This window comes from Hemibagrus wyckioides, linkage group LG14 (genome assembly GCF_019097595.1).
Source record: "Hemibagrus wyckioides isolate EC202008001 linkage group LG14, SWU_Hwy_1.0, whole genome shotgun sequence".
Classification (NCBI taxonomy): domain Eukaryota; kingdom Metazoa; phylum Chordata; class Actinopteri; order Siluriformes; family Bagridae; genus Hemibagrus; species Hemibagrus wyckioides.
Genome location: NC_080723.1, coordinates 14,080,787 through 14,105,722, shown reverse-complemented (window position 1 = coordinate 14,105,722; position 24,936 = coordinate 14,080,787). Strand labels below are relative to the sequence as shown.

At 40.5% G+C, this 24,936-nt stretch overlaps 1 protein-coding gene across 1 annotated transcript in view; it reads right to left on the bottom strand.

The window, feature by feature from the left end:
- Positions 1 to 24,936, bottom strand: part of b4galnt4a (beta-1,4-N-acetyl-galactosaminyl transferase 4a) — a 141,742-nt gene that overhangs the window by 95,408 nt on the left and 21,398 nt on the right. The window contains exon 2 of the mRNA XM_058408524.1: positions 13,920 to 14,032. Within this exon, the coding sequence (XP_058264507.1) occupies positions 13,920 to 14,032 (113 nt within the window). The remainder of the gene's footprint in view (positions 1 to 13,919; positions 14,033 to 24,936) is intronic.

Genomic DNA, 24,936 nt, shown 5'->3' with positions numbered 1-24,936 from the left:
GTATGGACTAGTGAGAAAGAAAGAAAGAAAGAAAGAAAGAAAGAAAGAAAGAAAGAAAGAAAGAAAGAAAGAAAGAAAGAAAGAAAGAAAGAAAGAAACAAAGAAACAAAGAAACAAAGAAACAAACCAGATTAAATCTAGATCCCAGAAAGAAAGCTAACCACAGCGGAAGCAGCATCCATGTGGAATTCAGCACTTGCTTGATTATGATCGGTTGGGAAGCATGAGAAGAACACACTGGTGTGAAATTTCAACAATGCCCTTGCTGTGGCTCAGCAGGAAGCATTTTTTACCACAACTGCAACAGTGCACATCTTGAAATTTTTTGCATATTTCAGAAACATGACTAAGACTCTGGTTAAACACTTCCGATACTTCTTTTTTTGTGTGTCTGTGAGAGAGACGAGTTTGGATTTAGAAGCGGCGAGCCTCTGAGTAGACAAACTTTTCAGCTCTGATTACACTGACAGAAGCCTGGGCTCCTGACTAATTAAGAAGAGTTTGACATAAAGCATGGCTGAGTTCCAAAGTTTTCCTTAATGATTTCAAACTCCATATCCTAAAATGACTAAACCTAATGAAACGTACACTCAGACTACAGTTTGCACTGGTGAACAATGGAAACAATATGCACATGTATGTAACCTCTTAACAACAGCATTCTTAATAAGGAATTGAGGTCAACAATAACTCCTCATTTGCCAGTGTTAATGACCGAGTGTCAGAGGACTTGGTGAAGCATTCTGTGGCATATGCATAAACACTCATGGAAAAATTATTGCTGAGAAACAAAGTGTCAGCAAGTGCAGCAGGGCAGAGTGTGCTAGCTATGTGCCTCATGAGAAACACATTTCCACTTCACACAGATCTGACCACAGCACTGCTTCAGATAATGATCAAGATGGTGCTTTTGCGCACTGCCATAGATGCTGAGGCAGGGGAATTTCACAAACTATGATAACTTGGGGGTTGAGCAGATTTATAAGACATGGCAAAAATAACAGGGCCAATATTTATCATATTCTAACTTCCTATTTTGTGCACAGACGAAACGCTTAAAAAGTACACAACAGCCAGAAAGGACAAAAGCACCTCTGCGGATGACATCTGCACCACGGTAGAAGCAAGCCTACGCTAACACACCTTTTCTCGCGCCCACACAACTGCAGGTATACTGTAACAATGTAATTTGGCTAATTAAACAAAGCAGGAAGTGTTTATTTTTTCTGAAGCTAATTGAAACCTGTCTGCTCGCCCCGTCAGAGTCCAGCGTGATAATCCCCTCTTTAGCTTCACACAGCATCAGCTGCTAAGTCCATGACCAGTTGTGCAAGCATATATTTATTTCTCGATTAGTCAGGACTCTTGAGACTCTTGAGCTGTGTCATGGAGGAGGTGGTGGGCAGGGTGACAGGCCTTCCCTGGCTCCCATAAAGCATCAGCAAGGCTGGACTGCTTGATATTTACGACCCTAAAAGCAATTTCGGGTTAACAATAAGGCTTCATTTTACGAGCGGCCGTAATCCCGCCAGTATGATTAAAACCGGCCTCTGACTGGTGGGTGCAGTAAATCAGCATATATATCAAACCGCTACCTTATTTACCATCGCCAGAAAACCTGTGCTGCTATTAACACAGCAACAGAACTGACAGAGAGAGAGAGAGAGAGAGAGAGAGAGAGAGAGAGAGAGAGAGATGCATGAATATTACTACACTGCTCTATTTGATGAATCAAGCTTGCAATACATTAAAATATATTGGTGGATCTTTCCTGTAGATTGACCTGCAATATTTGAACTACAAATTCACTTTGAGAGGTAATGTGGATGCTGGGATTTAACAAAACACCCTCAGAAACAGACACATTCCTCAAATAATACAATATTGTGTGTTTATATACACATCTCAGGCATAACATTATGACCGCCTGCCTGATATTTGTGTTGGTCCCCCTTTTGCTGCCAAAACCACCCTGACCTGTCATGCACTGTGTATTCTGACAGCTTTCTATCAGAACCAGCATTAACTTTTTCAGCAATTTGAGCAACAGTAGCTTGTCTGTTGGATCGGATCACACGGGTCAGCCTTCTCTCCCCATGTGCATCAGTGACCCTTGTCCGTCCATGACCCTGTCTCCGGTTCACCACTGTTCCTTCTTTGGACCACTTTTGATAGATACTGACCACTGCAGAGCTGCAGTTTTGGAGATGCTCTGATCCAGTTGTCTAGCCATCACAATTTGGCCCTTGTCAAACTCACTCAAATCCTTACACTTGCCCATTTTTCCTGCTTCTAACACATCAACTTTGAGGACAAAATGTTGACTTGCTGTCTAATATATCCCACCCACTAACAGGTGCCATGATGAGGAGATAATCAGTGTTGTTCACCTCACCTGTCAGTGTTCATAATGTTATGCTTGATCTGTAAATAGTATAATTGATCAAAATTTAAAAATGTAGTGAATCCACACTAAATTTCTCTCCAAATCCATTTAATGGTCTCTAATGAATTCTGACTGTCATAATGAACACTAATTTATGAATTTAGAATAAATAATAAAATGATAGTAAGGTTACTAGAGGAATTATTAGTTCAAAGCATAGATCACATTTATCTTTTCAGCATTAGTTCAAAAAATGCATTTTGCTGAGACTGGCATTTAAGTTAAAAGTTAAAAGCACAAGCAAGATAACTGAAAGTGCAAAGGCTCTAAAGTAATATTAGCTACTTATTAATATTACAGCTTTATAGTCACGCTACTAATGGTAGCATTAGCTGAGTCTCAACTGATGGACTATTCATGCCGGGAATTTCAGGGGCACTATTAATGCTCAAACAATGTATAAAACCACCAGCTGTCAGCAGTCACAGCCTTGTTCTACGTAGCAGATGAGACATAGCCGGCAGGAAATAATAAGATTTAAATTTTGCGGAAAGGTTAACGGGGGCATTGTGGCTTAGAGACTTTGTGTTTAGCATTTTTGCCTTACACCTCCAGGGTTGGGGGGAGGGGTCTGTCCTGTGTGTGTAGAGTTTGCAAGCTCTCAGGGCTTTCCTCGGGCTACTCCAGTTTATTGGCATTGCTAAATTGTCTGTAGTGTGCACCGATCAGGCATAACGTTATAACCACTGACAGTTGAAGTGAATAACGCTGATTATCTCCTCATCATGGCACCTGGTAGTGGGTGGGATATATTAGGCAGCAAGTGAACATTTTGTCCTCAAAGTTGATGTGTTAGAAGCAGGAAAAATGGTCAAGCGTAAGGATTTGAGCGAGTTTGACAAGGGGTAAAAATTGTGATGGCTAGATGACTGGATCAGAGCATCTCCAAAACTGCAGCTCTTGTGGGGTGTTCCTGGTCTGCACTGGTCAGTATCTATCAAAAGTGGTCCAAGGAAGGAACTGTGGTGAACCGGGGACAGGGTCATGGGCGGCCCGTGTGATCCGATCCAACAGAGGAGCTGCTCAAATTGCTAAAGAAGTTAACGCTAGTTCTGATAAAAAGGTCTCAGAATACACAGTGCATGATGGGCCAGGGCTGTTTTGGTAGCAAAAGGAGGACCAACACAATATTAGGCAGGTGGTCATAATGTTATGTCTGATCGGTGTATGTGATTGGTTGGTGCCCTGTGCCTTGTGTCTCAAATCTCCTGAGATAGGCTCAAGGTTCCACGCGACTCTGTGTAGGATAACTGGTACAGAACATGAATGGATGAAAGGATAAATTATGCTAAAAGCACCAAGTCTCACAGGTTGTATACGGTCATAGGCTGTACATACTCTCTTGTAATGTATAGTACACTATTCAGTGGAGTTGACACTGAGAGCCTGAATAAATGTGGTACAAGTTGCAACCTACAAGGAATTTTCCATGAATTCATTTGACAACCGTCTTTAAATTCACTTCTGCAAAGCCTAATATCACTGTAATAATTAGCAAACAATATCCTGTCTATATTTACACAGACAGATAGAGACAGAGGGATGAAATATAAAGAATGTTATTATGATCATGTGTTTATTTTTATATACTGTGCATAGTTTTTTTTAAAAAACAATCAACGGCACAAGACCTCTGGACTTCTTCTGTCATTTCTTTAAGCCTGCAGTCGCAAAAACATGTCCTAACATAAAATCCTATATATGATCAATTGGATGGTCCCAACAGTCTCTGTACAGCCCTGATAAGTAAAAGGATAGAGATTAGATCAAAAGAGACCTAATCCATCTTTTTTTCCACCACCTGCCTTTCCTCCCTCATCCTCCAACAAAATGACATCTCAGCAAGTTACGTTGAATGTTGAATGTTGAATATATTCAAAATGATTCACTATTTATTATAAGATCAACCAACATCAAAGATTGTGAAACCTATTTTTTAGAGATATTTTATACTAGACATCCTTTTAAGCTTTAGCTTTTTATTGGCAGATACTAGAAATTAACTCTTAATATTAGCAAAATAATCTAAATAATAGAATAAGATCATATAAAGAGTAAAAATAGTCTACTATGTCCTGTAATTTGGTTTATTGTAATCTTATAACAAGAAATAGTAAATTAATATGACTAGATGAAAGCTATTGTTGAAGCTAAATTGCTGCGATGTTATTTTTGCAGAGCAAGTGCATACAGCAGGTCTCCAAACCATACAGCATGGCCGATGGCCAGTGGTGAGACCAGCCATGCTGTATGGTTTGGAGACAGTGTCACTGAGACAGAGACAGGAGTCAGAGCTGGAGGTAGCAGAGCTGAAGATGTTGAGGTTCTCTTTGGGAGTGACAAGGTTGGACAGGATTAGGAACGAGTACATCAGAGGGACAGGTCATGTTGGACATTTGGGGGACAAAGTTAGGGAGGCCAGATTAAGATGGTTTGGACATGTTCAGAGGAGGGAGAGTGAGTATATTGGTAGGAGAATGTTGGACATGGAGCTGCCAGGAAGGAGGCAAAGAGGAAGGCCAAAGAGAGGAGGTATATGGATGTAATAAATGAGGATATGAAGCTAGTGGGTGTAAGGGTTGAGGATGCAGAAGATAGGGATAGGTGGAGAGAGATGATTCGCTGTGGTGACCCCTGAAGGGAAAAGCCGAAAGAAGAAGAAGAAGTGCATACAGCAGGACTACAGTTAAAACAATAAATTAAAATATTTACTTATTGAATGAGAAAAAAATAATAATATGGGGTTAAATATGAAAAGGATAAAAGAAAGTGTGTTAGGAAAACCTTTCATGCCAGTATTCTGTCTAATTTTAAAGTCTTTATTCCTTTACTGTGTAATTTTGTCCCTGTTAACAGTTAGTAGGAATGAATACATGTAATGTGTACGCATATTTCTAATTTTCATAAAAGACATTGCATAAAAGACATATCTGGCCTTCAATCCTTATGCAAATGGAAGGTATAAATCCTAGCACATGTATCACGCTGGGAGGAGGCCTTTCACTTCAGAGCAGACACTTCATTATATGAATTCAAAGCAGTATTCATTTATATTAAATTTACTGCGTAGTGTATATCCAAGGCTAAGGATAAGTATTCTGAGTGTATTACTTTAATGATTCTCAGATTTAGCCATGAAATTAATATCCTTCTAAACCACCCAGAACTCAGTAAAGCAGTGGGCCACATCTCTCACTCTGATAATCCTTACTCTATCTCTTCAATCCTGGCCTAGAGAATCATTCTTATCCCATTCTCTCTCTCTAACTCCCCACACACGCCACACACTTGGTCTCACACACACCAATACCTCCACACACCAATGTATAACACCACATACACACAAACACACACACACACATTTCACTCCTCCTGTACCTTTCCTCTCTCATTCCTTGAGAACAAAAGATCAAGTGCAGCCTGCAGCCTGAGACATTAATCCCGCAGTAGCTGCAGGTGATTTCGTAAGTTCTCCTCAGGCATTAGCAGCCCTATCAGTGTGTCAGAGGTGGACGACTCCTTATGGAGCCAGATATATGGGACTGTAACTGAGAGCTTTTCTCTGTCGGAGAATAATTATACTCTTACAGACACCTCTATTATGCCATGGAGTCTTGCCGTGGAGCATATTTAACCAATCAATGGCATTTAGTGCTTCAGAGGAACCATTATCTCATCCAAGAACCGGCCACGTGATGATGATCCCTGAACAGGTGTTCAGCTACAATAAGGAGTAGGCCATATATCGACTAAAGCTATTGTTCACGGACGCAAAGGAGCAGGACACTTAGCTGTTTGTAGACTGTGGGCTGTTCACTGATCATAGAGGGAAGGAATTCTGCAAGGACGTATGGCCGTATACCAGTACTGAAACAGTACTGCGGCACTACTTTGCTGAAAGCGGTACATAAATACAGTTATTTAATAAGTGCACTGATGTGCATGTTGCTCAGTGAATGCCAATAAACTGCCATTGTAGTTTGTCTACTTGTGACAAATGTGACAAAAACTGATCAATATAATGAAATTCCTCAATCCTTATTCTCAGGCTAGGGCTATCTAGATGTGAGAGATGTGATGATGTGATATTGCTATACGTTTGCTGAGTGAGAAGAGAGTGTAAGAGTGTGAGTGAGAGTGGAAACTGGTCAGGTTTGTCATTTTTAACACTTGTTAGCTGATTAGACACAGCTTCGTGGTCTCACATTTCACTTTTCCTTTCTTTTATTCGGAATGAATTTATTAGAAATGGTGAAGAAAATGTTGATTCATTAAACCTCAGCAAACCTTCTCGACCCAAATTTGCTCCTCTTTTTTAATTTTAATGGAAACTTGAAAGGGAAACGTCTCCAAACAACGTGCTTTCTCAAAATAAATCCCCAAATCTGATTTTCAGACGAAGTTCATTAATTTTCTGCAACAGCTGCTTTGAAAATAGACAATAGTTCAAGGCAATGCAAATCAAAGCCTTATATTAATGCTTTAGTGTTTCTATAGTAACGGCTCATTTACAAGGGCTTGTGTGGCGGACGCTCTCGATGTGACGTTCATTGTGATTGTTGTTATGGTGGAGATTTCTGAGAGGAGATGCTTAGCATTTCGGAGCTTTGTAAATACGTAACTATGTTGTCTGGCAGAGGAAGATCTTCATGACAGAAACAACTGTTTATATCTGCAATAATGTAAGTGAGAACAGGAAATAACTTGCTTTCACTACATTAAACCGCTCAGAAAAGCCGCTGTAAGAAAACCGCTGTAGTGTAAGGGGAATAAAACACTTGCTACTATTTGAAAAAATGATCAGCATCGGGTTGGTAAACGTAGCTCCATATTAGTTATATTCTTTGCTTATTTTCCCATAACAGCATGTTTTTTTCTTAGATACAGACAACTAAAATTTCTCTGCATTCATTCACTTGGTCCTAAATCAATCTGGTGTATGTTTAAATTTCTTTTTGCTGTTATCCATCCATTTTCTCTACCACTTATCCTACACCGTCTATCCCAGGGGACTTGGTACAGAAGGCAGGGGACACTCTGGACAAGGTGCCAACTCATCACAGGACAAAATCACACCCATTCACAGACTACGGACAATTTAGAAATGCCAAATGTCCTACAACACATGTCTTTGGTGTGGGGGAAAAACCTGGAATACCTAGAGGAAACCCCCAAAGCACAGGGAGAACATGCAAATGCCACATACACAGGCCAGAGGTGAGAATCAAACCCCCAACCCTGGAGGTGTGAGGTAAATGTGCTAACTACTAAACCACCATGCCCAGTTTTTTTTCGCTGTAATATACATTTTAAATTCATATACATGATTATAGTTTTATATATTTTTTACTTTCACTGCTATGGTACTTATTGTGTTAAAGCAACAAGGTTTTGTTATAATGACAACACTGCCACCACACACGGGACGTTTTTGGCTCCTCGGGTCCTCTTAGGTTCAGCGCTCCATGTTAACCTGATGGGAATGATGGATTCACTGAGCTCAGGTGACATTGCTCACCTGGAGCTGAGCCACATTAATATGCATGAGACAGAAGGTAGCGTCAAGTGTGCATGCACACACACAGACACAGACACAGACACAGACACACACACACAGACACACACACACACACACAAACACACACCCACACACACACACACACACAAACACACACAGTCTCACTTTGAGCTGAGAGGATGACAGGGCCCTCAGAGACTTAATGAGTACAGGTAAAGGTGAAAGAGGCACATTAATGGAATATTTCAAGTCTTATCAGGCCTTAAAATGATAAAAGCAGGAAGCATCATATGATCCCACTGGCAGAAATTGCTGAACAGTTCATTTCCTTGCACACCATATTCCTTTCTTCCTTATTACCTAACCATTTACATGTCTGTGTGCACCTATTTTTGTGTAAGTGTGTGTGTGTGTGTGTGTGCGCACACATTTACCACACACAGAAACCTAGGTTAAACAGAGAGATGGAAAATGCCTTGTTAATAATGAATGAGGGAGACACAGAAGCAGTTTGAGAGACATCAGTGCATCCCAATGGCTGTTACACTTACACACCTTCCCACCATCACACCGTCAAAGCCATCCTCCATGTTGGCTAGAGATGATCCTCTACAGAGCATTACCATGGCGACAGGAGTACAACCACTTGTGTCTATGTGTCTATGCATCCTTAATCCCCTGGTGTTACTAAAAGTATCCTTCTGTTTTTCAACATATGAGAAACAGTATTCCTCCAGGTGCTTGAGCAAGGGTTCCTCAAGGGTTCTTTGGATATTTAAAGATTTCTTTCCCCAACAAGGTTCTCTTTAAAGGGAAACTCTGTTGTAGGGGCACCTATTAAGATAGACGTAACCTATTTTTCTAAAAGCGTATCAAGAGTGAATTTGGTTAAAGTTAGAATATAACCTGTGAAAAAGCTTAGACAAACTAGCTCATGGAAAGGGTTTCTCTAATTTTTACATTTTAGACATTAACAATATGAAATACCACATCCAAACTAAACAGAAATGAAAACTTATTCATTCATTCATCTTCAGGAACTGCCTTATCCTACTCAAGGTCACAATGCCTCTAGAGCCTACAAGAAGCACTGGGAGTGAGATGGGAATACATCCTGTACAGAACATTGGTTCACCACAGCACACGACACACTTACACACTCCTGGACACACTAACTTGAGCTAAGAGTTAGCATTTTCAGTTACTGCCATGTTTTTTAGGAGGTGAGAGAAAAACTGGAGTTCCTGGAACACGCTAACCTAAACACACGATCAAACAGGGAACCTTGAAGCTGTGAAACAACAACACCATCCGCTGCACCACCGTGTGTTTGCACAAAACTTCATTATATTTTAAATTATTCATGATAAAGCTCTTGATATCTTCCCAAGCGGCTTCACCCAGGAGGTTTTTCTTAAACTTCACAAATAGGCTAACAACATTTTGGCTTCTTTGCTAAAATTTCTAATAGAGTACTTGTTCAGGAAACAACCTCCTTGTTCAGACTGACTGGAATTTATGGGCGAGTCTTATCATATATATTTTTTTAAATACAGACTCTGGGTCATTACAAATATCCGCTTTGCCTTTGAGCACATATTTTATTGGCAGTTAAAAGTGTTTGAGGTGAATATCACAAGAAAAATTGTTCTGACCTGAAAATCACCTACTCTACCTTTAATTTGAGAAGCATCAAAAATACACCAGATGCATTTGAAACTGTTGTCATAACAACCTGTTGTCTTAAAAGACAACTCATATGATTTATGGCATAAAACCCTTTTTTCCTCAGCTAGTCAAACTGCTTGACAGTAAGAATGTGAAGCAGGTAAAGAAAAAAAATAGAAAAAAAAGAGGCTAGGATTTATTCTTAGCACATCTCAGCCTGTCTTACACACAGAGAAATGTTCAGAGATGTACATCATATGCAGTCTATCCATGTCTGGAGCTATCTCTAACTCATATCTGTCCATGTGAATCGGGAAAGACAGAGAGACGTCCATGACTTCCCTTCACCGTGCTGTGTCCACACTGTCGACAGTATAACCTCCTTTCCATCCTGACTGAATAAATCCCCCCGTTCTATTCCACTGTAATATTGCGTAAGGTATTGTTAATCTGAGCACTGTAGACCACCTGTGGACCACCTGAGGAAAGGATTCAGTGATGAAGTGGTGTGATACGGCCCAACACAAAGCGGACGTACTATTACCACCTTAAAGTGGATTATTTTCCAGTCACAACAGGTCCAGAAGTGTTTCATTCCTCCAACATTTAAAAAATATATAAACACAGATCAGGCATAACATTATGACCACCTGCCTAATATTGTTTTGGTCCCCCTTTTGCTGACAAAACATCCATGACCCGTCGAGGCATGGACTCCACTAGATCCCTAAAGGTGTGCTGTGGGATCTGGCACCAAGATGTTAGCAGCAGATCCTTTATGTCCTGTAAGTTGCGAGGTGGGGCCTCCATGGATCGGACTTGTTTGTCCAGCACATCCCACAGATGCTCGACTGGATTGAGTTCTGGAGAATTTGGAGGCCAAGTCAACACCTCAAACTCATTGTTGTGCTCATCAAACCATTCCTGAAGCATTTTTGCTTTGTGACACAGTGCATTATCCTGCTCAAACAGGCCACAGCCATCAGGGAATACCGTTTTCATGAAAGTGTGTAAATGGTCTGCAACAGTGCTTAGGTAGGTAGTATGTGTCAAAGTAACATCTATATGGATGGCAGGACCCAAGGTTTTCCAGCAGAACATTGCTCAAAGACACTGCCTCCGGCTTGCTTTCTTCCCATAGTGCATCCTGTTGCCATGTGTTCCCCAGGTAAGCAACACTCACACACCCAGTCATCCACATGATTTCTAAAGGAAAAGTGATTCTTTAGACCAGGCCACCTTCTTCTATTGCTTCCTGGTTCAGTTCTGATGCTCATGTGCCCATTGTCGGCGCTTTCGGCGGTGAACAGGGGTCAGCATGGGCACCCTGACTGGTCTGTGGCTATGCAGCCCCCATATGCAACAAACTATAATGCACTGTGTATTCTGCTACTTTTTTATCATAACCAACATTAACTTCTTTAGCAATTTGAGCAACAGTAGCTCTTCTGTTGGATCGTGTCACACAAGCTAGCCTTTGCTCCCCACGTGCATCAATGAGCCTTGGTCGCCATGACCCTGTCGCCGGTTCACCACTGTTCCTTCCTTGGACCACTTTTGATAGATACTGACCACTGCAGACCAGGAACACCCCACAAGAGCTGCAGTTTTGGAGATGCTCTGATCCAGTCGTCTAGCCGTCACAATTCGGCCCTTGTCAAACTCGTTCAAATCCTTACACTTGCCCATGTTTCCTGCTTCTAACACATCAACTTTGAGGATAAAATGTTCACTTGCTGCCTAATATATCACCCACTACCAGGTGCCATGATGAGGAGATAATCAGCGTTATTCACTTCACCTGTCAGTGCTCATAATGTTATGCCTGTTCAGTGTATATTAAAGAACATGTCAGACTTTTATCCGCTTATAGTTACGCTTAATGTTATAGAACATTTCTAAAATAAGTTTTTGTTATGGTATACATTATAGCAACTATACAATTATAAATCCTTCCATCACAATCTGTTTTGTCTGTGATTTTCTTATTTTATTTCAGCTATTTTCTGTACCACTCATGATCACAGGGAGCCTGGAGACTAGGCAGAGGACAATGTGAAAACCCATCACAGGGAACAATCACATGCACACACATACACACAGAGACACACACACTCTATAGATAATTTAGAGATGCAAACAACACATGTCTCTTGAGTGGAGGAGGAAACTGTAGTGCCTGGAAGAAACCCCTGAAGCATGGAGAAAAACACACAAACTCCATACACACAGGCCGGAGATGGGAATCAAACCCCTAAATGCCAGAAATGCGAGGCAAACATGCTAGCCACTAAGCCACCATGCTCCCTCTTATAGTATTTTATTTCTTATTTTTCTTAATTAACAGTGGAGGAAATAAAGAAATGTTATTCTGGCAGGATTCAGAGGTGCTTTGTGTGCTTTTTGGCAGCGAGCAGAATAAAGAGCATTTTAACTCGGGCCATAGAGAGTGTCGTGTGCGTGTGTGATGGAGAGGGAGGTATGGAAATGTGTGGCTTTTAGAGCACATAGAGGAGGAAGATCAGGCTATCAATCATTTAACATTAGGACAGGAGAGGAATGTACATGTCCTCAAATGTCGCTTGTGGCAATGACCTGCTATCCAGTCTGAGGCACACATGAGACTGAATATCATATCAAACACACTCTACTATTACCACATTCATCCATCAGTGTGAGTGCTGACAAATGAGTTGTAGGTAACTCTTTACATCTGAGGTAGAAAATAGCTATTTCTGTTTTTTAACCTAATTTTGTTCTCTTTTAGTAAAATCATCTCTCTCTCATCATATTTATTGCAAAATTATAATGCACATGGACGATGGAACGAGTTACTAGATATGAAGACTAAGCACTTAAACCCTGATTTTACTGTAAGTAAATAATCCTCAAGTCCATTTGAGCCGAAAAAGGTTCTGAAGAGAATATTCACCTTTCTCTTACTTGTACCCAAGCTACACTTATATACACAGCTATGAGCTGATTTATTAGTTCAAGTAATCATGCTTTTTTTTTTCAGGAATCATGATCAAGTTACCAGCTGATTTCCATCTTCATTCAGGCCTGGAAATGACCCAAGCTCTGTGATACAGACAATAAAAATGCAAACACTGATTTATACGGTGCAAATGTTTAAAATGATATTTTGTTATTCATATCTGTTAAATCTATCTAGCTCTCCCGCTTAAGTAGATTATATATAATAGATCACAATAGCTTGTTTTCTTTTCAGCTCGAGTTGTCGTCTAATATCGGCAAACCACATGCTGTAGTAAACAGAAATGTATATAAAAAAAAAAGAGTTGTAAATATTCAAGTAAAAATACTGGAGATAATAATAAATTACTGGTGAAGAAATACCTCTTGTTCCCAAGCTGTGCATATTGCTCATTTATCCTCTGAACTTTAAAATGATCAAATATGATTGTCTGCTGGAGGCTAAAATATGTAATGGTCTGTTCTCGGAAAAAAAGAAGAAAGTTCTAGAGTTTCTCATTGGATAAATGGGAAGAAATCGTGCCTTGTCTTAGAAAAGATAATTTTTTTTATGGAAAAACAAACTTCATATATTTTTATCCATTCGGAGAATGGTTACGACTTGATGGTAATCCTTATAGACTTGAGAAGTACTGGAAGTATATAAACAAGTAAAGAGATTAATATTGTATTTGTACAGGGAGATGTAAGAATTTTGCTTCCCTTTATAAAAAATACATCATTTTATTTTATTTTATTTTATTTTATTTTATTTTATTTTATTTTATTTGGTTGGTTGGGTGGAATTGGAATGAAATTGGAATGAAAAATTCCAATTGTTGTATTCTCTGTATGGTCTTCATAATGTTTAAAATAAAATATTGTTACAAAAAAGAGAGAAAAGGGCAGGCCATGGTCACTTGTGTTTTTCCTTGTTTCACAGAAATGGAACTCTTATAGGGTTGTGTTTTCTTCAGAGAACATTCTAGTAGGTTGTCCCTTTATGTGGGAAATAGAAGCACACTACCTCAGTCAGATTCAGAATAATTTTTTGTTGCTTACGGAGCTTATGTGCTTTCATGCTCCAGTGAATGCAGTTATGCAGCTCATATTCATAGTTTATCACATAGCTGTGTTTTTGTCTCAAAGTGGCGCAAGACAACACGTAATAAATATGAACCTTTGATGATTATTTCAAATGGCCGTTAAGATAAACAAGTTACATCATTAATTTTAAACCACTCAGGTGTAATCAACCCGATTTGTCAAGGCATATTACTCAATACACTTTCCCTAGATCTCATTTCTTACTGATGTGTCTTCTTCGTGACTGTCGCTGGTGTCCTCACTCTTGTGATGGCTGTCCGAGGAGCGCGAGTTTCTCTTGTGACTGGCGTCAGTCCCCTCTGCTTGCCTCTCTCCGTCTACACACGAAACAAGCAGAACAAACTTTATCTTTAAAAGCAGTTACAATATTTACATGCATATATTTATATATATTTATATAATACACAGATCAGGCATAACATTATGAGCACTGACAGATGAACTGAATAGCACTGATTATCTCCTCATCATGGCACCTGTTAGTGGGTGGGATATATTAAGCAGCAATTGAACATTTTGACCAAAAGTTGTTGTGTCAGAAGCAGGAAAAATGGGACAGAGTAAGGATTTTGACAATTTGTGCTAGACGACTGGATCAGAGAATCTCCAAAACTGCAGCTCTTGTGGGGTGTTCCCGATCTGCAGTGGTCAGTATCTATCAAAAGTGGTCCAAGGAAGGAACAGTGGTGAACCGGCAACAGGGTAATGGGCGGCCAAGGCTCACTGATGCACGTGGGGAGAGAAGGCTGACCCCTGTGGTCTGATCCAACAGACGAGCTACTGTTGCTCAGATTGCTGAAGAAGTTAACGCTGGTTCTGATAGAAAGGTGTCAGGATACACAGTGCATGATGGGTCAGGACTGTTTTGGCAGCAAAAGGAGGACCAACACATCATGAGGCAGGCGGTCATAATGTTATGCTTGATCGATGTATATATAAGATCACTGTATATTACAGCCTTAAAACTGGGGCAGAAATGTTTCATCTCATTTAATATCATTTATTTAAAATCTTAGGAACTACACTGAGGGCGAACTCATCAGATTTATTTTCTCATTTGTGAGTTACCAGTATAACAGTGGTATAAATTAAAAGATTTGTTATGTACATTAGTAAACATTAAACGTCAGCATAAATATATTAAGTAAAACATTAATAACCATATACATCAAGCTCATGGGAAATTCTTTAATATAACAGAGTGCCAACTGTAACAATGTCCTATAACGGATCCCAAGGCATAAAGTATGTTTCCCAGAATAAGCATACAGCAGCAAATATTAATATTTGCAGAAATGTTTATGATTCACAATCCATGTCCTCAAATGGAATAATATTACACACATTTCTTAGAAACATAAAATAAAATAAAATATAATCCATATCACCTCAGCAGGGGATATGGGATACTTGACTACAGGGCAGCCTGGTCAGATCTGATGGAACATCCACAAACAGATACAGCATGGACTCTGTCATGAACGCTAATTCCTGCTGGCATCTCATTTTATATAATATACAATTTAATTTCATAAAAAAACCCTTCCGCATCCTGCTGTTTTCCATCCGGTCTTGACCTCAAAATGAAAATCATTTATGAAACATGGCTCTAAATTAAGCAGACGTTACAGGAACTCGCCGTTCCATCACCTGAGTGTTGCAGGCTCTGGGCCACTGACCCACTCCAGATGGATTATAGGATTTGCTTGTATAGTCTTCCATTAGACATCAGACCAAAAGCTCAGAGGGAACTTGGCACAGAGAAAAGGACAGAGCAACCTACAGAGAAAAGCATTAACCTCGGCGGAAGGATGACGTACTAATTTTAGTATCCGAACTTAAACCAGAAAATGAAACACATGAGAATTTACAAAGGAATGTAAAGCGAGGGCTTATTTTCATTTGAAAGTACCCCTGGAGGTGTAATTACAATAACTTTGAATTAGTTGAATAATACTTTTTAATATAATACAAACAAAGGGCAAAAAACATCTCTAACCTTTTTTTGACCCTCATGAATAATGCAATGATGCAAAATTTACTAATGAACAACTGTAACTCCGCCTTTCCTAAAGCCAACCCTGTCCCAATACACTCACTATGCACTCACTAGCCAATTTATTAGGAACATTTGTACGCTCATTTATTCATGTGATTATCCAATCCTCTAATCATGTGGCTGCAACACAATGCATCAAATCATGCAGCTACAGGTCATGCACAACACATCAAATCCAACCACAAGCAAAAGATCACGACCACATCAGGTTCCACTCCAAGCAGCCAAGAACATACAGAGGACAAAGGATCACTGAAACTGAGGCACATTTGCCTCACATCTCCATAGTTGGGGGTTTGCATGTTCACCCCATGCATCAGGGGTTTCCTCCAGATACTCTGGTCTCCTCCCTGAGACCAAATATATGTGTTGTAAGCTGAGTAGCATCTCTAAATGAGTGTGTGTGTGTGTGTGTGTGCATTTCAGGGTGTCATCCGCCGTGTGTCCCAAGTCCCCTGAGATAGACTCCAGGCTCCCAACGGCCTTGTGTAGGATGTTACAGAGAATAGATGGATGGGATAACGTTCTCCCTCATGATTTTATACAGAAACACTGAGAAATTTGTCCAGAGTATTTCCTAATTCGCCAAAAATCTTGCCAGGAGTTATAATTAACATTAACACAAATAAGCGTGCGCAGTCCGGCTCTGCAGATATCGTGAGACTCTATAATTTTCATTTTAACAAACACTACTACTGGGAATAGCTTAATGGCTCTCACTTTTTCACTCCCTCTTCCACAGACACACATACACACGCAACAGGCAAGTGAAAGCAGCTAACACAGTAGAGGAGGAAAAAAAAAAAATCAATATATGGGTCTGCCTAGAGAAAAACCAGCCATTAAAACATAATGAGACGTTATGGTTTTCTGGATATGTGTATAAAATGCAGGCTGAGTGAGTTTATGAGCATATACCATCATCCCAGCAGGGAGAGACTCCTCAAGCTGCTGCACAACACCAAAGTCCATACAGTACAGACCTCCAGTATACCTTTCTTCTCAATCAATACCATGATAAAGCTTGTATCATCCAAGACCAGACGAAATAAAAGCCTTTCTCGAAAAGTCTCCTGTGTGATTTTAAGATCCGCTCTGAGATTGATTCCGAACTTATCAATTTTGTATGCTATTCAAAATACAATACTGAGAAAACAAATATGTCATGTGATACAGCCGGATGAGACACGGTTATGTTCGGCGTCTTGATTTCCTTTCATACAACCTTTAACAGGATCGTTGCCTTCCAGTCAGCAACCATCTACCTAGAAACCACACTCCAGCATTAAAGCCTGTTCCACTGGGACTAAAGTCCCTAATTTTAATCAGATTTGATGACAGCATGCACAGCCACTCATTCCACTCAATGATCTTTTTTTTCTCTGTATAGCCTGATTCCTCTTTAGCAGACTAGAGCTCCTTTAATGTTTTAACAAAGATGGCAGACTCCATCTGAGGAGCAGGCTACATTTACAAATAAGCAAATGAATCGTCTCCTAGCAAGCTAATCTTTTTTTTTTTTTTTTGTTCCCAGTTTGACAGTCATTATTCCGTTAAATTTGATTAGCTAATGAGGCACAACCTCACACAAATGAGCCACACAGACAAGGTCCAGGTTCAACGGATCAAGACTCTTACTGCCCCAAAGTAAATGACTCCTTCAAAATAAAAATCTGGTCATTAAAAAAAAGGAGAGAAGGGAGCAAACTGAATATTCCATAACTAATCTGAACTGTGGTGTACTAGCTAATCTGATTTTTAACTGAGACAAACAGTAAAAAAAATGTAACAACAGTATTATTTTTACCAAACGTTTTTTCTTCCACTAAGCAACGTTTACTTTCATGTCACATGGTTAGCAAGCTAGTTACGTCACAATAACTAAAATATGATCAACATTAGCTAAGTTACACTATATGAACCAAAATATGCCGTCACCTGTGCTTAGTGAACATCCTATTTCAGACTTATTCTCCCTTTTGCTGTTAGTATAGCCCCCACTCTTCTGCAAAGGCTTTCTGCTAGATTTTGGAGTGTGGCTGTGGGGATTTCAGAGGTTTGGAGAAGACCCACATGTAGGTGTGATGGTCAGGTGTCCACATAATGTAGACTTGCTAGCTAACTTAAAGTTATAATGGAATAATTAAGGTATTTTAGAATACCTTCTTTGAAGATATGGACTCTATCTACTACAAACCTATCCATCCATCCATCCAATTTCTATACCCACTTTATTCCTAATTAGGGTTACGGGAGTCTGCTGGAGCCTATGCCAGGACACATTGGGTGAAAGGCAGAGGTACACCCTGGACAGGTCGCCAGTCCATCACAGGGCCACATATAGACAGACAACTCACACTCACTCCTATGGGCAATTTAGAATTACCAATCAAACTAATGTACATGTTTTTGGACTGTGGGAGGAAGACGAAGTACCCGGAGTAAACCCGCGCAGACACGGGGAGAACATGCAAACTCCACACAGAAAGGCCCCTGCCGGTTTGAACCCGGGATTCGGACCAAGGACCTTCTTGCTGTGAGGCAACAGTGCTAAACACTAAGTCACCGTGCTGCCCTCTACAACGAACCTATTAACAAAATTTTAACATTGAAAGAATCACTTCAGCATTCATTTGTTTTTAAATGTTCCCGCATTTGCACATACTTTCATCCATCCGTTCTTTATTATGAGCTAGTCTTCATCTGGACATTAAAGCTGCTAAATTGCTAATTATCATTAGTTAGAAAGCTGGCCAACTGATTCATTAACCAGTAGTCTAGCGATTTTCAAAACCCGGCTAATTCACAGTCCATTGTCTTGCGAGCTACACTGAATAAACAGATGTCCCATGCACAGCTTGCTAAAAGATATGCCATATGATGCAGATGAAGAAACGTCTCCTGAGGTATCTTTTGGTTCAAATTCTGCCCAAGGGAGACAGACACCTATGAAGGATGATCCTTCACCAGCAGCTGCTTCCAGAATAAAACGCAGCTACTATAAACTTTGTCGTATTGCTTTGCTTCTTTCTCTGATTCCTTCTGTGAATGCTGGGTCGTGTCTAATGATATATAATAAATAATGATGTGTAGGATGTCACGAGTGCGTGCGTTAGAGCAGCTGCTGCAACGGCAATCTGGATTAAATACTAAGAGTACAGGAGGATGCCTTCTTCATGGCCTTTACACAACTCAACCCCACTCAAATATGCATGAGCCACAGAGTGCATGTGAAAGTGCTTTCTTTTTAACACGAGACACGCTAAAAGTTTGTATACGCTCGCTTCACTCACAGCACCTGTACAGGCTGGAAGTTAATAGCTGCCCCCGTAACTGGAACACATACACACAGTTGCAAACAGAAGGTATCTCCAAGTGTGTGTGTGTGTGTGTGTGTGTATGTGTGTGTGTGTCATCAAACCACACAGAAAATGCTTAGCATGAACAACCTCAAAACGAGCTTTAAGGCGAGAAGAAAGCAAAAGCCTTATCGTCTCCTCCGGAACATACTTCACTGAATCATAGTGCCAGCATCTGCGCCGGTTTGATAACTATTGTCAGATGTTGGCAGTTAGTGGGCAAATCGGATAAATAATAAAAGCCTGAAGCTGCAAGTGTTGTCACATAATCTTTAGCAGATCGTGCAGTCAAGTGCCACATGAGGATGTGCTTTTCGACTGTATGCAGCATTGATGGAGTGTTTTAAAAGCTGATGTTTTTTCCTGGCACACCTCTGTCGGGATTGTTGACGGGCAGAGAGGCAGCGTGGGAGACAGAAAGCGGGAGTGGAGAAAGCAGACAGTGTGGGTGTGGTGAATGACCACAATGAGGCTCTCACTGAGATCAGCTGTTACAGGCTTAATGAAATAATTAAGATGCAGTCAGTAGGTTAATGAGAGCCAATCAACAATTTCACCCCTGAAGAGAGTGACGGGGAGAATGAGAGAGGGAGGGAGGGAAGGAGGGGGCTGGGGGGGGGGTTAGAGTGAGTGTGCCTACATAAAACAGAGGCAGTGATTTGAGCAAGGATTTTGGATACTCTATAAACCAAATCAAGTAAAGTATCTCTGGTCTAAAGAAGCTACAAATAATAATACACAAAGCTACAAAGACTACAACGTCCTATACTGCTACCAGGAAATATGCTAAGCAGAATCATCCACAAATAGCATTTGCAAAGCACTGATACTGGATGACATTTAATGCAGAGCTTCAGGTTGTCAGTGCAGAAATGTGCCATCAAATGTACGACGTGCCCTTTCCATCATTCAGCTGATTTGACTTCATCTACCAAAACCTTACAGGACGCATTTCAGACAAGACAGATCGTTTCCTCAAAATATTACCCAAGAGTTTATTGGACACCGTATAAAAAGGGGTAGTGGCAGCTCAGTGGTGAAAACGTTGGACCACTGCAGGGCCCTTGAGCAAGGCCCTTAACCCTCAACTGCTCAGCTGTATAAAAATGTCAATTTTTTATTTTCCCTATAATCTACCTTCAACTCATCTTTTTATTGTAGCCTTTACAAAGCACAGACTCCGAGTCCCAAATGGTGTCCAGTTATCATCATGCACTGAAAAAAGGAATACATTATATTGTCAAAAGTTTTGGGACATCTGCCTCTACATGCACAAGAATTTAATATGGAGTTAGCCCACCCTTCAGCCTCAACTCTTCAAGGCTTTCCACAAGGTTTTGAAGTATGTTTATGGGAATTTTTGACCATTCTTCTAGAAGCGTATTTGTGAGGTCAGGTACTGATGTTGGACGAGAAGGCCTGGCTCACAGTCTCCGCTCTAATTCATCCCAAAGGTGTTTATCGAGTTGAGGTCAGGACCCGTCAAGTTCCTCCACAGCAAACTTGCTCATCAATGTCTTCATGGACCTTGCTTTGTGCACTGGTGTGCAGGCATATTGAAACAGGAACATCCCCAAACTGTTCCCACAAAGTTGGGAGCATGACATTGTCCAAAATGTCTTGGTATGCTGAAGCATTAAGAGTTCCTTTCACTGGAACTAAGGGGCCGAGCTCAACCCCTGAAAAACAACACCTGAATTCAATGATTAGGAGGGGTGTCCCAAAACTTTTGGCAATATAGTTTATGTGTTCAGTTAGATTTGCTTATATTTAACTTAATTTAAAAACATTTAAATAGCTCAAGGCTCAGGTTCGAAGATCAGGGTTCAAGCCCCAGCACTGCCAAGTTGCCACTGTTGAGCCCTTGAGCAAGGCACCCAACCTACCCTGCTGCAGGGGCGCTGCATCATGGCTGACCACGTGCTCTGACCCCAAACCCCAAACATGGGATATGCAGAGAAAGAATTTCACTGTGCAATAATGTATATGTAACAAATAAAAGCAACTTAACATTTCTAATGATGTAGAGTGAAATTGATCAATTTATGTAATATTAATATTAAACCAGTTACATAGTGAAATCTCCTGAGGATGTTGGCACTGAATGGAAAATAACTATAGCATTAAATTTATGCAGGTAACACAAGCATGGTAGAATAGTGCAGTGATAATGTGACTGTTGCAAATTACCGGTCTTGTGGGTTTGATTCTCAGCTCAGGTGTGAGCTTGCTGTTAGATTTAATTCAGGGTTTTGAAAAGCATGTTGAATGTATAAAAACCAATCGTGTTAATGTTACTCACGTGGAACCAGTGTACGCTTTTGAATGAAGTGAATTCAATGAGCTGGGGGTTTTTTTAGCGTGTGCTTATTTCATAATGTATGACATGATGTATAAACATGGGATCTTAATATAAGTAAGTATATAGGAGGAAATCCGACGTAAACATAAGAGAAATTCAAGGTAGTTGTTGAGTAGTAATGCCTGGATCTTGACAAAATACACCTTCCACTCTGTGTTCTGTCATGCTATTCATCTCCAGGATCAGACTGACTGCATTGCAGCACTGTACACAGATAAGCACTGTTTTTTTTTTTGTACCATTGGCCTTCAAACACTGTGCTAAACTCGTGTCTGTGCAGCCTTGCAGTTTTACACAGCCGTGGATAACATGGAGCAGCGGTGAGGTGAGCTCCCAACAGCTCTTTCATGTCCTGTAATCTGGGTCAGAGGCAGTGGGCCAGGAGTCCGATCTCTCTCTGTTCACACCCACACACAGACACCCCCACCCCCTCCCCAAACACACACATGCACATCTTGCATCATTAGCACAGCCTAATGTACTAAACACTCAACACCAATTTATCCGCTTTCATATTCTTTCTCCCTTGTTCTCCATATTTTTTTCAAACACACTGTCCACACATGATAATAATGGCTAAAGTCGATATTAAAAGTGCGAACCAGAAACCAGTTGAGACAGTAATTGCTTTGCCCTGTTAAGCTACGGTGCTGTCCATACACAAGCACCATCACTTTATATTTCGTTTATCAGCAAGCTGAGAAGAACAACACTGGAGTAGCTATGCAAATCTGCGTGGCTTCAGCTTTGACCTTTTGCATTAGCAGATTAATTTAATGGAATCCTTTAATCAGATCAAGCTGAAGAGTTCAATAGAGGAGCGATTAGCTGCCTGTGGATACTTTCACTTGGATACACATATAAGCAAGCGAGTTGTGTGCTTTGCCAAACGGAGAGAGGCAAAGCTGCAGGTGGACTGTGTGAATGAGATTGCAAACGTGTGTGTGTGTGTGTGTGTGTAAAGTGGCAGCATTCATGCTGATATGTTTGTAATTACTTTGACCGTAAATGAGGAGTAAAGTAAGGAGAGGCAGAGAGAAACATTTCACAGTGCTGCATCTCATCTGCTCCTGCTCATATCATCACCTTTCATTACAACTGCTTTTTCCCCCTCCCTTTTCCTCACTCATCCTCCCTCCCTTGCTCTTTCCTATGACAGAGACATGATGACCTCACACCTCGCCAGCCTCCTGGACAGCGATGGCAACCTGTTACCCAGGCAACTGGGCCAGCGAAAGAAAAACAGTTCCATCACAGCCAATAAATGCCAGCATCAGAAGTCAGCCTCTCTCTCTCTCTCTCTCTCTCTCTCACACACACACACACACTTGTTTGTCTTGCTAGCCTTGTAAGTACCTTCCATTGACAAAATGATTAATGCAACTAAACCAAACTCTAACCTTAACCTCAGGAACCAACAATTGTTACCTCTGTTACCTGGAAATCTCAAATACAAAAATATATATACTTCAACCAGGAAAGGAGCTACTAATGAAAAATCTTGTTCAGACATTTGACCTTGCTGTGACCTTGACCCTGTCTGGATCACTTCCAAAATGTCTGCTGCTTCATATAAACTCTAGAAGCTGTCATTTTTAAGTTACTGCTTTTAAGGACAATCTCGGATGGATGCATGGATGGAAGGACAGACGAGCAGATGGACAATCCAAAACCATAATATTGGTTTCATTTTTTTTTTTTTAAATTAGTATAGTGATAGCTTTCATTTTAGTTTTAAATCCATTTTCCTCATGGAGTGTAGCCAACACCCACCCCCCCCACACACACACACAGGATGTCAAATAGGAGCTGCAATTCAATTTGATTTACCTAAGCGACGCCTTCAAATATTAATGGCTCTACAATCTGTTACATACAGAGAGACATTAGAAAGTCCTATCACATAACCATAAAGGGTGAAAACAAAAAATATCATTCATCACCACACCATTTGTTTATTTATTTATTAAAACGCTCATTCATTTCACCACAGTAATGCTCTTTGTCACTGATATTTCGCTTTTTTTCAGACCAGAAAAGCATTTGCTGATTTTTTGTAGACAAGCCACTACCTAAGCTCTGACTTTTCAGGCGCTGATTGATGAGGCAGCATCAGCAGTAAGGCCTCAATGCAGCTGCCTTCCATCAAACCTTTAGCTACATTTAATATTTATTACACTGCCCAAGATCTATGTAATATTCCATCTTCCACTTATCTTCAATTTATTCATTTATTCATCATATCCCGGTCAGGGTCATGCTGGAGCCTATCCCAGGAAAACTGGCTGTGGGACGTCTTGATACACCCTGGATGTGACACCGGACCATTACAGGTCACTGTGCACACACACATTCACACACTCACGCACACCTAGGAGCAATTTACTGTAGCCAGTCCACCTACTGACAGTAACCCAAGCTCAGGATCAAGTCTGGAACCCTGGAGCTGGTGCAATTTAATACAATTACAATACAAAAATATAGCGCTGTAACAGTAGACATTGTCACAAAGCTGCGTTTATATAGATGTAGAAATAGATCTATATAGATAGAAATGCCTAATGTGCAAGCCATAGGGGTCCATGGCAAAGAAAAACCCCGTAGAGACAACATGAGGGAGATGCATTGACTGTTGGATATAATTCTTCAAAGATTTAGATAACATTTAGATAAAAAAACAAACAGAAATAAAATATCATAAAAGAAATGTGTTTCCTACAACAGGTAAGAAGCATCACTTAGTTTTTTTTATTAATTTGAGCATGTAGATATTCAAATATGATAAAACTTAACATAATATAATATGAGTGTAGGAGTGAGGTTTGTCTGACAGCTCTATTACACACACACACACACACACACACACAAACACAAAAGCTTGCATACATCAGCTAGACACACAAGAGGATAGGGTGTCTCTGGTGAATGTGGGCTAGTGAATATAACATCCGTCTGACACACACACACACACACACACACACACACACACAGACTTAGAGGTCCAGAGTTTGCAGATGAATGTGTGGTTTGTTCAAGGAGAGGACGCGTCGGCCGACTCCTAACCAACTGAATAAAGTCAAAGCTTACCGCTCCATACAAAGAGCCCTATTTTTCCTCCAGACTTCGACACACACACAGCTCTCAGTGAATACCGACTACCTCCCTGACCCCCTCTCGGTGTCACACACCGGCCACAAACGCACACACATGCTCAAAGTCTGACACCTTCGATACGTCTTAAACAGGAAGTCGAAGGTCCTATATTTTTCTTGTTAAATATAAATATATGCAGCAAATAAATGGAAAATCAAAGCAAGATGCGTTTACATTAATTTGCATATTAATAACTGGTGAAATGGGTGTAAAGAGCAGAGAAGGAGTCCAGTGCGGAAGAAACCCAAGAGTTGCATGTTTAATGAGAGAAAACGCAGAAGAGGGTAA